Source organism: Neofelis nebulosa, chromosome 9 (assembly GCF_028018385.1).
Source record: "Neofelis nebulosa isolate mNeoNeb1 chromosome 9, mNeoNeb1.pri, whole genome shotgun sequence".
In the NCBI taxonomy this organism is placed as follows: domain Eukaryota; kingdom Metazoa; phylum Chordata; class Mammalia; order Carnivora; family Felidae; genus Neofelis; species Neofelis nebulosa.
In genome coordinates this window covers 82,408,283-82,422,205 of record NC_080790.1, presented here as the reverse complement: position 1 = coordinate 82,422,205, position 13,923 = coordinate 82,408,283, and the positions used below count along the sequence as shown (strand labels likewise).

Below are 13,923 nucleotides of genomic sequence, written 5' to 3'. Positions count from 1 at the left end.
AACTTTTGATAGGTTTTGTAAGGCCCTACTTATCATAAAATGAAAATAAAGTTTTTAAGTCATAAAGTACAAGTGTGGTTTTTTTCAATTATTTTAACGTAACAGGATAATTTGTCAGCATTGGGCCCTATTTGAGATAGTTAGAATGATGCCCCAGGGCTCAAAGGCAAATTATGCACAAAGCTGTGGGCAGCATGTGCCCTGGGTTCCCTACTTCTCAAGGGTGGGAGAACACCTGCTAGGCCTGGACAATGGCCCCAATTCTCCAGCTTGCTGATGCAACAAATCAACCCAAGAGCTCATGAAGAGCCCCCCCCCCCCCCCCACTCCCGTCTCCATCTCCGTGCAGAATCAATCCTGCCAGTTCAGTGCTCCTCAAAGTGTGGTCTACTGACTAGGGTACAAAGCTTGATAATTTCAGAAACAGAATAACTGTAAAAACTCTTATTGCAATTTGACATTGTATCTTTTGATTCTAATAATAACACTTAGGCTGGTATTTTGTATATCTACTTTTTCATTTCACTTTTCTAGTCATTTGTTTGTACTGTATCTTACAGTACAAAGAAGCCTTTCTGAGGCTGAAAAAGCGCACTCCAAGTTTGAGCCAGTTCCATGCACCAGTGCATGTGCTGTGTCTGAATGTAAGTATGCTGGCCGGAGGACCTAGGGAGACAGACACATTACAGGATTTACAGTGGATGTTACATACTTGGCATTTTGTGTCCATTCCCCCGTCCTTTTTGAATTTCTTGAGGATAAACAAACTGCCTGTTTCCTTCACCACTATATGTATACCCAACATGCACAACAGTGCCCAGGGCCCAGCTGGGATAAGAGCACAGCAAGAAATGGGAGTGGCATGAAACCAGCCCTGTATGGTTCAACATTTTGTATCTCATCTCCTCAACTTAGTTCTTAAGTTCCTCATAATGCTACACAGATATCAGGATTTCTAATATCCCAATTTTAAACACTTGGAAAGTCCTAAAACTTACTCTTGCTTGTGAAATTCTTATAGAAAAAACTGCCTCCCATCACATTACTTCTCTTCTGAATAATAACAGCGAACTTTTATTACTCAACCAGCCTAACAGAATATTGTATTTTGTCCATTGAACAGTCATGTAACACTATTAAACCTGAGAACATATGGCTGCCACACTGGTCACTGGGAATACATCACCTGGCTTTCTCCATTCTCCTCCTAACCATCCCTCCATGTGTTCAAAATATCCTGATTCAACTGTGCTGTTATCATGTTGTAAGAGCAAAATACCAACCAAATCTTCCAAAAGCTAAATAAGTACTTGGAAATCTCTAGTCCCTGATCATAAAGTAATTGATCCCAAATTAGATAATATATTTTAATACTTTAACACTGGTAATGCAGACTAGTATTATAAAAGACCAACTTGAATTCATGAAAAGTCTGTTTGTAGTAAATATTCCAAAGCAATCTACTTGCAAGCAGTTAGTAAAATGATATGCAATCACTATCTATCTGTGAAAGTTTTAAAGCACTGTTTTTAAAAGGTAAGATGGTAACCAACAATTGTTTCAACCCTTAAAATTATCACAAACTGTAAATAAGTACTGTTTGATATTGAGAACTTACTTGGAATAAGCCCTTGACTCGAATACAGTCAACTGTCCTATGGTCTACATTTTTGTATAATGTTCATGACAGACCCATATAGAAGATGGGGAGTGAGCCTTCCAGATTATTACATTATTATACACATTAGTGCTGCCCTCTGGTCAACAGTTCTGATTCAGTGTCTGGACAAGCTGGGTCTGAAAGCAGAACACTTGTACAGTTATTTAAATATTCTTTTGCTGTCTACCAATTTTTAAAAAATGAATGGAATACAGAAAAATGAAAGCACTGATACTAATGATAGGAAGCACAGGCATCATAAATTTAATACAACGCAAGAAGTGGAAAGTATCTGATGCCCTAAGAGGAGGCAATCTCTTGGCTTAAGCAGCTGTTCACAACCAGATGACCAAGTATTTACTAATCCAGCAAAGAAACAAAATAAAAGACTATGTATAAAATTCATGTGTCAAAGCATCCATCTCTAGTTTAAATATTTTTAGTTCCCTGGGAATGAAACTCCTTAGATGCTTATTCCTTGGCTTAGCACACCTGTTCAGAGATGCATTATTTCAAAAGTAGGATGTATTACTTCAAAGTCTTTGCCCTGCTAGTATCAGTCTGCAAAACCAACAAACACACACACTGCACCAAAAGTGCCCCCAGATAATATTTTTGGATTATCTCAATACGTAGAAATATATACATAACCAAAATTGGTTAAGAGAAAAAGGCAAAAATACAAGATTACAGCTATGCAAATGAACATTTATTAGAAAGTTTCAAGCAATAAGAAATTTTAAGACTACCATGAGTAGGATTTTATGTGGTGGTTGGATTTTGTATAAGTCTTTTTATTTTTATGATTTTGTTTAATTAAAAAGTTTTTGGAAATCTGGGGTTGATATTTTTAGGAGAGCTACACACCAATACATGTTCAACAGGGTTGGCTTCCTCCCGCCTTACCCAAGTCCAGAATTCTTCCAGCATTCATAGCTCTAAGTCTCAGAACAAGTCTGTACATGCCACTTGGCGGCAGTTGAAACCTTCTTACAATGGAAACATTTAGTTCCTCAAAATTCATTTTGCCCCACTGGATGCCTTTACCTCCAGTTAAGAACAAGAAATGCTACACGTAAGGGATAACATTTAGAGAACCCTCTCCCACAAGTTTGTTTGCTCCAAAATGTTAGACTAATGATTTTTAAAAGCCACACGATTTCTACAGCACTCTACTGCTGAGCAATTGAAAGTAATTTTAGCACTTTCACAGATCCCAAGGCTCCTCCTAATCCAGTGGGCAAACAGTGTCCCCATTTGAAGGGACACGACCAAAGCCTGCAGATAATGACTGAATTTAGCAGGTTGACCTCAGCGAGGAAGAATGCCCAAGAATTCAGCCCCAAACCCTTCCCCTCTACCACCACTGCTACTACCGTTTTGGCCTTTACCTCCAGTCTTCTGGACCACTGTCTGAGGACAACCATCTTACCTGCTCCTTTCCCAAACATCATCTGATCAGGTTTCCTACTTACTCCCAAGGGTTCCCCAATCCCAACAAAATTTTCAATGACCCCTCAATGCTCAAAGAATAACATCCCTCCTTAACTGGCAAGCATATAATCTCTCCCCCCAAGATGCCACTACTCCCTAAACCTCAAAGTCACCCTCAGCCCTTCTGTCACACACCCCCATTCCCCTTTTCTTCAGTATATGAGGGGGACAGCATTAGCACCACGCCCTAACAGGTGGCAAACTCTGTGTTGCTTCTGCTTACCGTCTTTGGACCCACAGTACTCAAGGTCTACAGCCTACCTTTCCTCCAAGAACAGGTGAAGACAGGGTCAAGATGTTCAAATCTCCAGAAAGGCTGCCATCCTTTCTGTGAGCAAGCCCCAACCCCAGACACTGCATCTGCTGGATTCTAAACTCCCTAACCTCCCCTCTCACTACCTATAGCACCTTTCCAAAAGCAGGATTCTCCTCCTAGTCAAGACATTTGGAATACTAGTCACTGTATGCTCACCAAATACAAAATAACAAGGTAACAGTAACCCCAAGGGAAAAACAAAAATGGTCAAATAAATATTAAAAATAAAACCCAATATAACACAAAAACAAGCATTTGTTCTGGTTTTGATTTTTCACACTGTCCCTCTTTGATGAAAATAACTAAAATTCACTAGATTTACTCAACATGCACAAGATCATCTTGTAAACACTTCTTTTATAAATAAATGTTATTCTGAACGAAACCCCGTAAGCTGAAATTCACAATGTTTTTCTTAGGTTTTAATTTATGAATAGCCTTCATGGTGATCCCTAGAAACCTAATGCAAAAACTAAATTTCTCTAAATAGAATATATTCTGTGTTTCAAATCGTTTAAGATAGTTATATATCCTTGAACTATACTCAAACTATTTATCAATTGTCACCAAATTTGGGGGTACTACCCAAAAAAAGGCACTTTCATAAAACATATCAAAACCCAGAAAACTCCCTCTTTTTACTCATTCACCTCACATAAATACAATCTTCTCAAAATAAGCAACCACAGTCACTAAAAAAATAAAAAGTTCACAGAAAAAATAGAAAATATAACAATTAAACAAATTAGCTATAGGGTTCAACTTAAAGATATTTTAACTGAAGTTATGTGAAGGGGAAAAAAAAAGCCTCTTTGTAAACAACAAATTATCACAAATATTTTCCCAATTCAAATGCGATTCACACCAGTGGATGTTTAGCAACAATAAACAAGTGCTTAAGTGTCAATAATCCAACCCCAAAACCACCATATACAAATCACGCCAACAAATCCTAAATAAACTCCTCTGCATAACTGTTCTAGAAATTAGACATTGAAAGGGAGAAGAAAATGGAAATATTAACTGCCTCCCCTATTTCTATCATCTATCAAGACTGAACTTCCCAGTATCAGTTCATAAGTGCTGTGACAGTAAGGAAACATATAAGAAAAATCAGGAAAACCTTAACGCTGAGTATTTGATACTAAGGAATTAACTTTTTAGGTTTGAGAATAGCATTATCTGAATTATTATCTGATTATCTGAAAAACAAAATGATACATACTGAAGCATTTAGTGAAATGGTAAGTAGGCTTTACCTTAAAATACTATGGAGAGAGAAAGACCACAGATGAAACTAGATTAGTCACCTGCTAGTAACTATAAAATTAGGTGATCCACTCTCTCTCCTTGTGTATTTTTTAATTCTTCCAGAATAAAATAGAACTGCTGGTGAGCAAAATCTCAGGCACTATTTTGTGTGTGTGCCACTTTTGCACAGACTTCTTAATTTGTTAGGTTTGCATAATTTGAGAATTTCTTCTCAACTGTACAGACTTTGTAGTCAGAGAGCTGTGTCACTGCCAGTATCCCAAATGCTTCCCAACTGCACTGCTCAGCAAATCTATTTCAAAAGCTTGGGGGAAGGAGAGGATAGATCCAAAGGAAATGAAGAGGGAAAAAAACTTAAACAAGAACCTGCCCAAACTACTACCAATAAGGAACACCCACCTCTGAAAGCCACTTAATACACATTCAGATTTCATTCTTTCTTTCTTCTTCTGGTTTAAAAACGGATTGTTGGCTTCTAGTTTACTTCACTGCCCTTCACATCCATGCTGACTGAGGAAGATACAAACAATCCAACTACTGTGTAACCAGGTCAAAACCAAGCTTTGGCTAACTCACTTGGAAGAGTACACTCACCACTTAGATTTGGCCAGAAAAACTGGGTTAGAAAAAAACCGACTGGGGCTTAAACAAACACTGGGGCTGGGGAAAACGTCTTAGAGCCAGTTACCAGGCCACTCAGTGAGTTGCAACACAATCTTTTCCAAAATTTTCCAAAGTCCTCCAAATTCAGTTGAGCCCAGCAGGCTGAGTTAACAGGGCTTCCTTTCAAATTCAAAAACCTGGCCCCGGCCCCAACAGTTAACCAACAAAACACATGCTAATTCACTTGAGAACACCTAAGAATACAGACTCAAGTTCAGACCGCAGGCCGGTACAGAGCCCAGTACATAGCCAGGCCAGGGGAAGTTGGGGCTGGGGAGAGGCGTTCAATCAACAGATAAATCCTATTCAGAAAGCATAAAAGAGACAATAGGATCCACACTTAATTTGGCCTAAGAAAACGTCTACAGTCAGCTTCCAACCCCCTCCCTCCATTTTTAATGAAACAATGACAATTCTTCAGGGTGAACCACAAAGCCCTGCTTCATAAGATTTTTTTTTCTATCCCAACCTTGTACTCACTCTAACAGCTAGAAAGCACCCCAGTGTAAATTACATATAGAAAACGTTTCATAAGAAGAAATAAATCAGGACCCGGGAAATTTAACATTCTGTTTCAAATTTTCAAGATCTGTGCCTCCATTACCTACAGCTCTTTCAGACGCTCCAGAATGTGCACTGAATAAAATGAACAGCACTGTTAGTCACATCAGGTGTCAGCTACTCAGAGAAGACTCATCGTCTCCAGATTTGTTAGTTTCATTTACCGTTGGGGGGGGGGGAGGGGGCGGGTGTTAAAAAAAAAAAAAAAGAGAGAGAGAGAGGGAGAGACAGGCCTGGGGTGGGTGTGCAATCTGGGCATCCTCTTGACTCCTCACTCTCCCTCATCTCTGTTTCAATTACACACCTGTCAAACAGGTTATTCCTGGAATTCAGATTTTATAATCCTCACGCTGTAATTCTTTCCTGCTCCTAGTGCACAAACACACGCCCCTCCCTGCTTCCCCAAAATACGTATGTATCTATCAATAGAATGTGTGATAGAGTTTTTCAAAAGTCGCAGGTAACACCAAACTCCTCACCTTCAGCACTTGGCAAACATTAAAACGAGGCAACACGATGACAATTTTCAAGAAGGCCAAGGCAGTGGTTCAGGATAATCATAGGCCAGGCCTCCCTATACTGAATTCTCATTAATACACACAAACTCAGAGGGCCAGAATTGGAGAAAACCAAAGAATTAAGGTTGCCGTATAGAACAAAAAAAAAAAAAAAAAAATGTTTTCCCATTTTATTGAAGAAAAGTGCATGCCTAAGAGTGTAGCTTATTTCCTTATCTCAAAGCCAGGAAATGAGTGAGGTCTTTTAAGGCCAGCCTGAATATAAACTCTTGTTTAAAAACAGAAGGACTGCAAGGCGAAACCCCTTTCCCAACTTTGGCCAAGTGGCGTGGCCTCCAGTCAGCGGCGTGTTTATCATCCTTTTCCTCGTCCCCCAACAAGAAGTTTCAACGTGCCACGGGAAACAAAGACGGCGCCCCACACCGACCTTATAGACTTGTCCATAGGTGCCATTTCCAACCACTTCCACCAGCTCAAAAATCCCAGCAGGATCCTGGAGAAGAGGAGGGGAGGGGTTAGAATTTAAAAGCAGCACAACAATGAATAAATAAAGCGGGGCAGTCGGAGAGAAAGGGCGCTTGCAAACCAGGTGGGCTTGGCCCAGCGCGGTCTCCCAGAGCTCGAGGGTCGCGCCGGGGCCGCGGAGGGCGGCGGGGTGGGGGCGCCGGCGGAGGGTCGCGCCCCGCCGCCCCGCACATGCCGACGCAGGCAGACAAAGGGGCCGCCGCGCCCGCGGCTCTGCCCGCGGCGGCGCCCGAGCGCCCGGCGGGGTAGGGCGCGGCCCCAGCTCCCCGCTCCCAGCGCGCCCGCGGCGGGGCCCGTCGCGGCCACTCACCCGCAGGGAGGAGAGGTCGATGTCCACCAGACTTTTTGCAGGGGAGTCGTTCGCCATTTTCCCTTTTTGCCACCAAACAAAATAGTACCAATAAATATATCTGTTTCTCTATTTATTTCCGTCACAGGCCAGGCTGCCGACGGCGCCTCCTCGCTAGGGAGCAGGCGGCCCGGACTCCGCCTCGCGAGGCCGGGGGCGGCGGCGGCGGGCTGGTCACGGCTCTCGGCCGGCCCGGGCCGCGCGCGCGGAGGGCGGACGGAGCGTGCGCGGGGCGGCGGCGGCGGCGCTCACACCATGGCGCGGGGCGGCCGTCAGGCCCCCGGGCGTCGCCCGCCGCCTCAGGCCCCGGCGCCCGCGCCCCGCGCCGCGCGCCTAGAGGACGGGCCCGGAGCGTGGGGCCGCGGCGCCGCCGAGAGTTGAGCGAGTGAGCGCGAGGCAGCGAGACAAAGATAACCCGGGAGGCGGGGGCGGAGGCGGGGAGGGAGGCGGGGAGGGAGGGGGCGGCGGCGGCGAGGGAGGAGGAGAAACGGGACACCGAAAATATATTCTGAGGAGAGAGAAAACAGCTCCCCCTCTCCTTCTCCGGCAGGAAAAACGAGCGGAAACGCACTCCCAGCCCGAGCCCCGCTGGGGAGGGCGCGGGGCGAGCCGCCCGCTCGGCGTGAATATTCAGCAGGGGTGGGGCCCGAACAATGGCCGGCCGGCGGGCAGCGCGGACAGCGGTCGGGATGCGGCTACCGGCCAGCGCGGCGCTCGTAGAAAGGGCCAGAGTAGGGACGAGACGGACCGGGATGTCCCCGGTGAGGTGCCGAGGGTGAGGAGACGCCCCACCGCGCGCCAACAAAACGGAACAGGATCGACCTGGCCGCAAACGCACAGAGGCTGACGGAGCCTTGTCTCCGGCAGGGGGTGCGTCCCGTCCCGCCCCGCCCGCCGGCCGCGCCCGGGCTCTAAAGGGACGGGAAGGGGGTGTCGCCCGGCCAACGAGGGGCCGCCCTTTTTCCTTACCCCCGCGTATCCTATCCCCTTCCCCCACCTCCAGATTCTATACCCCTAAGACCCTCATTTCCGGTTTCCCTACAAGGTTTTCTTTTCCTTTCTTGCAGGCTACGTTTGTGACACGCTTGTAGGGGCGGAATTCGTTGAGCATCACCTGGCCGCCCGGTCCCAAGCCTTTCAGTGGAAATAGTATCCAAAGCAGCTTCTCTTAATTGCGGTGCGCTGACTTCCTTACCTCCTTCATTAGGTGAGCACTGTGCTTGGGGCCCTAAGTGCTAACCCCAGTTTGTGCCTAAGATGGTTAAGGATCAATAAACAGGCTTCTAACAGTAACTTTGGAAGCTTTTCCGTAGTTAGGCAATTTGAGCCTCTTATACGAGGATATATTGTCTGCGCACTAGGATCATTTTCATCACATTCCATTGTACAAAAACTTTCAATGGCTCCCTATTACCTCACAGCAGGTTCGAAACCGAAGTGCGTCGGAATCACCAGGAGGGATTGTAAAAGCACTGATTGCTGACCCCACCTTCAGCAGGTCTGGGATCGGCCTGAGAATATATACTTCTAACAAGTTGTCAGATGATGCTAGCATTGCTGTTACAGGGATCACATTTTGAGAACAAAAGCCTTACAGGATGAAAATCCAAGGCCCTTCACAATCAGGCTTCACAAACATCACTGTCATCATTGTGTACCATTATGTATGCTTTATGCACAGGACCCAATTTAACCTGTCTTATAGCCCTTATGTATTGTTATCCACATTTTAAGGATGAGGAAACCAAAGTACTGAAAGATAAGGAATGTGGCTAAATTCCTTAAAAGCACAGCCTGGAAGTAGAATAGGGGTTCTCACTGGGTCAGCCTACTCAGAAAGGCTAAGACTCTGATTCAGCCAAGTTAGCCTTTTACCCAGAATATGTTTAGCACTCTCCTGCCTCTCAACGACTTGAAGATTTTCAACTATGAGAATCCCTTCTGAGGGACTCCTGGAACCCACTGATTAGGAAAGTCATAGTAACCAAAATGTTCCTTGAATTTAAGTAGTGTGTTTCAATGATTTTGTTTTCTAATCTATTCACTGCAATGGCATTATCTGTGAGTGTAAATTATTTACTCAAAGAGCTAGATTGGTGTGTATGACATGCTTCAGACCATATTACTACCACTAATATTTAGTAGTAGTATTAGTATCAGGTAACACATATTAGGTTCAGACAGTGTGCTAAGCGTTTACCGTACATTATCTCATTATTCTTCACATTAACCCCAAATGGTACTTTTATTTTTCCCACATTACACATTAGAAAACCAACATGTAAAGAAGTTAAGTGACTTCCTTGGTGAGCACAGCTGAACCCACTGCAGAAACGCAGCCCCCCCACCCCAAGCCAGCCTCCCTCCACAGGTTCACTCATGATTTTGAGGCCCACCTCTGATCACCCACTTCTTCTCTGCCTAGCCAGATTCTCCATCATCACCTCAAGCACAGCTCAGGAACCAACTCTTCCTTCTCCTACAAGCTTTCCCTGAATCTCTCTCTCCTAAACTGTTATTTCCCATGTCACCATTGTGATGGTTACATTCCATTTTCAGTTCAGTACCTTTTCTTGAAGTACCTTACCCAGTGCAAGGCGCTGGCTTAGCCATTGCCTGAGATATAAGGAAGAGCTTACAATTTGATAATGTGTATAAGAGTCTCATGAATAGCTATAGTTAAAGGCAGAACATTATGAATTCTGGCTGTATACGAAGAACATTAAACAGGTCTAGTGGAAAGTAGGCTAGATTTGAGGCAAAACTAAACTAGGTTTGAACTTAGTTTGTTATCAGTTGTGCAGCCTTAAACATGTTACTTACATTCTGAGCCTTTGTTTCCTCTTCTGTCAATAAGATGAAGACTAGAGATCAGAAGAACCATTAAGAGGCCATCTCAAAAGCACAGGACAGAGTAATAAGGCCTGGAGAAAGGAGATACAAGGTCTTGGGCCAGTAGACTCTCTTAAGACTTGGCATCTGATAGGATGCCAGAGTTAGTGTAGACAAGAAGATAAAAGATTTACTTGTGGCTTAGAGCTTTGTTCGCACTTGGGACGATGTTGTCAGGAACACAGGAAAGGATACAGTTGTTGACTGGTGGTGACAAAGGAAGGTTTTGTTTTGGACTCTGTGGGAAGTTAGTTAACTTTTCTCACAGAAATATCGACACCTACCCAGCTTGTAACTCTGCTTGAGATCTGAGGGTGAGGGCCATTTTCTCAATCAACAGTCCTATGTTAGCTCTGGCTGCCATAACAAAATACCATAGACTGGGTGGCTTAAATAACAGAGATGTATTATATCGAAGTTCTGGAGGCTAGAAATCCAAGAGCAATGTTCCAGCTGATTTGGGTTCTGGTGAGAGCTCTCTCCCTGGCTTGCAATGGCCACCTTCTCAGTATTGTCCTCATGTGGGTTTTCACAGGGGAAAAAAAAAAAAAAAAAAAAAAAGCTATCTGGTATCTCATAAGGACACCCACCCCTATTCTATCAGGGCCCCACCTTTATGACCTTATGAATTTAACCTTAATTATTTCCTTAGAGGCCCCATATACAAATATAGCCTCATTGGGGCTTAGAGTTTCAACACAAGGGGGACACAAGCATTCAGTCCATAATAAGCCATATGCTGTATGGTACCAAAAAGTAGACTTAAGTCATGGCCCTTGTTCCTAAGAATCTATTTGAGACCACAAAATAAACCGACCCAAAAAGATAATCAAAATAATCATCTGGAAAATAAATGCTAACTTGGCATTTTAGGCTGGAAGAAAAGATAGCTTACTTAGACAAGGAATGTGAAGTTGGAAAAATTAGGAACTTGGCCACACTGGGCCAGAAGACTCGATTCAGAAGACTCTGAGAGGTAAAGCTAGACAGGTTAGGTGGGACCAGAAAAGCTAAAGCATGGGTGATGTGGAGGTTAAAAACAGAAGCCAGATTATCAGTCAAGTCAAGAAGAAACAGCCTAGCCTTGGCTTTCAAGAGCTCCACAGGCAGGTTAGATGCTCATGTATTCAGCAGGCCATGAGATACAAATGTGTATCTTCCCAGCGTACAATGGGCCACACAACAGTTACCCAGTCACACAAGTCCCAAGGGGAACTCAATTATGCAAGAGGTCATCAGTGACAACTCCCTGTATATCACTTTACTTATTTCATAGTTTTTTCTTTGTTGCAAAAATATTGGTAGAAATTTTCAACCTCCGTATGAGGGCAAGAAGGGCAGAAGATCTGTGAAACTGGACTACATGATTATAACTTAAGGGCTCAGGGTCAGTGAGGGCTTAGGTCAACTGGAAATAAATGATGGAAGTGGTAGTGAGCAGGGGGAATAGAGTCAAACAAAGGAAGCAGTGGTGGAATGTGTTCAGGAAAATCCCAGAAAGGGAAAAGCATAGGTTAGGAGTCAGAGATCTAAGTTCCTCTTCTCTGATAGACAAAGTGTTAAGTAAATGCTTACCCTCTCTGTCTCTCAGTTTTCTAACATGTGAGATTAAGGACTTGGATGGAAATGATTGAAAGATCCTCTCCGGACCTTAAAAACTCACATTTGTATCATCACCCTGACCTCAGTCCTACAACTGCTCATACCTTTTAACCAGAGTGGAAGGGGGTTGATATGAGCAATGGAAGTTAATGGAACATGTGGAATGCTGTAGATTTGGCAGCAAAGCTCAGCCCTTTAAAAGCCAACTTTGAGCATTGGTAGAGTCAGAATCTTTTTTGACTGGTGTATCAGTTGAATTAAAAGGAAGCAACTACTCTAGTGCACAACAGGATGGAAGGCGTAGGATGCAGAAGCAGATCAAAGGGCAACAAAAGAAGAAGCAGATCACAGGCAAAACAGACATCCTACCCTAGCTACCAGGGCTGTTGATGTTGTCACTTCTGTCATGAGGAAGTTCTCTTAATTCAGACCTCCCAAAAGGAGATCCTGAGACAGAGATTTGGTGCAGGTAGTTTATTTGAGAGATGATCACAGTAAGTCCAAGTGAAGGAGAAGGAAAAGTGAAACATGGAGATGAGCCAGTGAGGAGTATGTTAAGGAGCAGGTTTTACTCTGGGCAGCTGGGCTAGATGGACCTAGCTAGCTAGAAAAAGAAAATGTAGATTCCTCTTTATGAGTTCAGGAAAAGTTTTCTGTAAACATATATTTAAAAAACAGAACAGTGTTTTAAACACAGAGGAACTTGCTAGTTCTAGAAAATCTATTTGAAATGTTGTATGAAGGGGGTTACTGTCCCTTAACTTAGCCTTTTTGTAAATTTGTATTTTGCAAATAAGCATATAAGGATTGCTTCAATCAACTTCCACTGTGAAAAGTCCTTTACGTAAAAAATCCTCAAGGGGTCTCAAGAATGAAGTCAGAGATAGCCCTAGCCTTAGAAATCAAGATGTGAGCCATAGGAAGTGGTTGGGAGAAGCTGGTTGGGGACATTAAATAGTTGTCAAGTATGTCTGTTTTTGATAGAGCGTTTGGTGAATGGAATCAGAGGCTCTGCCAAGGGTAGACCAAGGTAGTCCTGCTAGCTGAAGAAATAACAGTTTTTATTTATATTTGATCATATATTTGTGTCCTCTACAGTGAAATCTCAGGAAATGACTAGACCAATGGGCCTCTCTCATGCTCAGTTATTTAATATGTCACCACTGAAATAGATCAGATCCTGGCCAGTATGCATCAGAACCTCCATTGAAGAGGAGTTCAATCATAATCAAGTTTATCCCTTTAAAAATTAATGAATCACAAGGCTCCATTAGTGCAAGTTGGCCAGTCCTATTGATTTGCAGTTCTCAGTTGATTATAGTGATTCTACTCTCAAAATATTCCATACTCTACAAAGTATGCTCTATAAAAAAGATTAAGTGGTGACCTACCGATGACAAACTATGAACTGTAAATGCCATATTTATGAATTACAAAATTTGAGGCCTTTCTTATTCTTTTGAACAAATATAATTGTCATTTTCATCTTCTCATCTATGTCTGTGTTCTATATTTAGTGGCCAACTAATCATCAGGACCAGATCAAGAAGCCAGCGATGACTGACATGGATCACCTGGATCACCTAATTGTTGGCTAAAGACAGCTCCTTGAGGTTAGTTGGAAGTGGGGCCCCTGGTGTTGGGGAGAGGAAGAGCTGGATGAGAAAGTTTGTTTGGATCAGCATAAAGTCTTTATCACTCCTGGAAATGCAACTCAGAGTCACAAAAAGGAAAAACCACTTATTCTCACAGAATTGCATCTTTTATTGCATTAGAACTTATCATTAGCTGGCTTCAGATTTATAATAGTGTTTGTGGAGAAGTGCTACGCAAAAATGATCTTTAGAATCACAACTTTGCCCTTCAATTATGTAGAGAGGACAAAATGAAGAGAAAATGGGGCACCAGTAGATGGCAAGAAGAATTAAAGAGGGAATACTTTGGAAAAGGCTACAACATAAGCCAAGTTAGAAATGTCACCACGCATTTTGAAATTTCCAGGAACTGGGAACAAGACAGTCATTCAGAAGAGAGAACCAGTGGCCTAGGAAAAATTGAAAAGCTGTTTTTC

General features: G+C 43.2%; 2 protein-coding genes across 53 annotated transcripts in view; one reads left to right on the top strand and one right to left on the bottom strand.

Moving 5' to 3' along the window:
• Positions 1-7,729, bottom strand: part of MAP4K4 (mitogen-activated protein kinase kinase kinase kinase 4) — a 191,200-nt gene extending 183,471 nt beyond the window's left edge. For 23 of the 50 annotated variants that reach the window (XM_058684476.1, XM_058684486.1, XM_058684487.1 and 20 more), the window contains exons 1-2: positions 7,320-7,728; positions 6,912-6,977 (exon numbers count right to left, since the gene is read on the bottom strand). In XM_058684476.1, coding sequence (XP_058540459.1) covers positions 6,912-6,977; positions 7,320-7,376 — 123 coding nt within the window. In that variant the 5' untranslated portion in view covers positions 7,377-7,728. Of the gene's footprint in view, positions 1-6,911; positions 6,978-7,319 lie in introns of all 50 variants that reach the window. The other 27 variants (XM_058684512.1, XM_058684514.1, XM_058684510.1 and 24 more) reach the window with 3 other exon arrangements.
• Positions 7,730-8,012: 283 nt separating this feature from the next.
• RFX8 (regulatory factor X8) overlaps positions 8,013-13,923 on the top strand; it is a 259,279-nt gene continuing 253,368 nt past the window's right edge. For all 3 annotated transcript variants that reach the window (XM_058684531.1, XM_058684530.1, XM_058684528.1), the window contains exons 1-3: positions 8,013-8,133; positions 8,426-8,565; positions 13,370-13,465. The gene's annotated coding sequence lies outside the window, so the exon portion shown is untranslated. The remainder of the gene's footprint in view (positions 8,134-8,425; positions 8,566-13,369; positions 13,466-13,923) is intronic.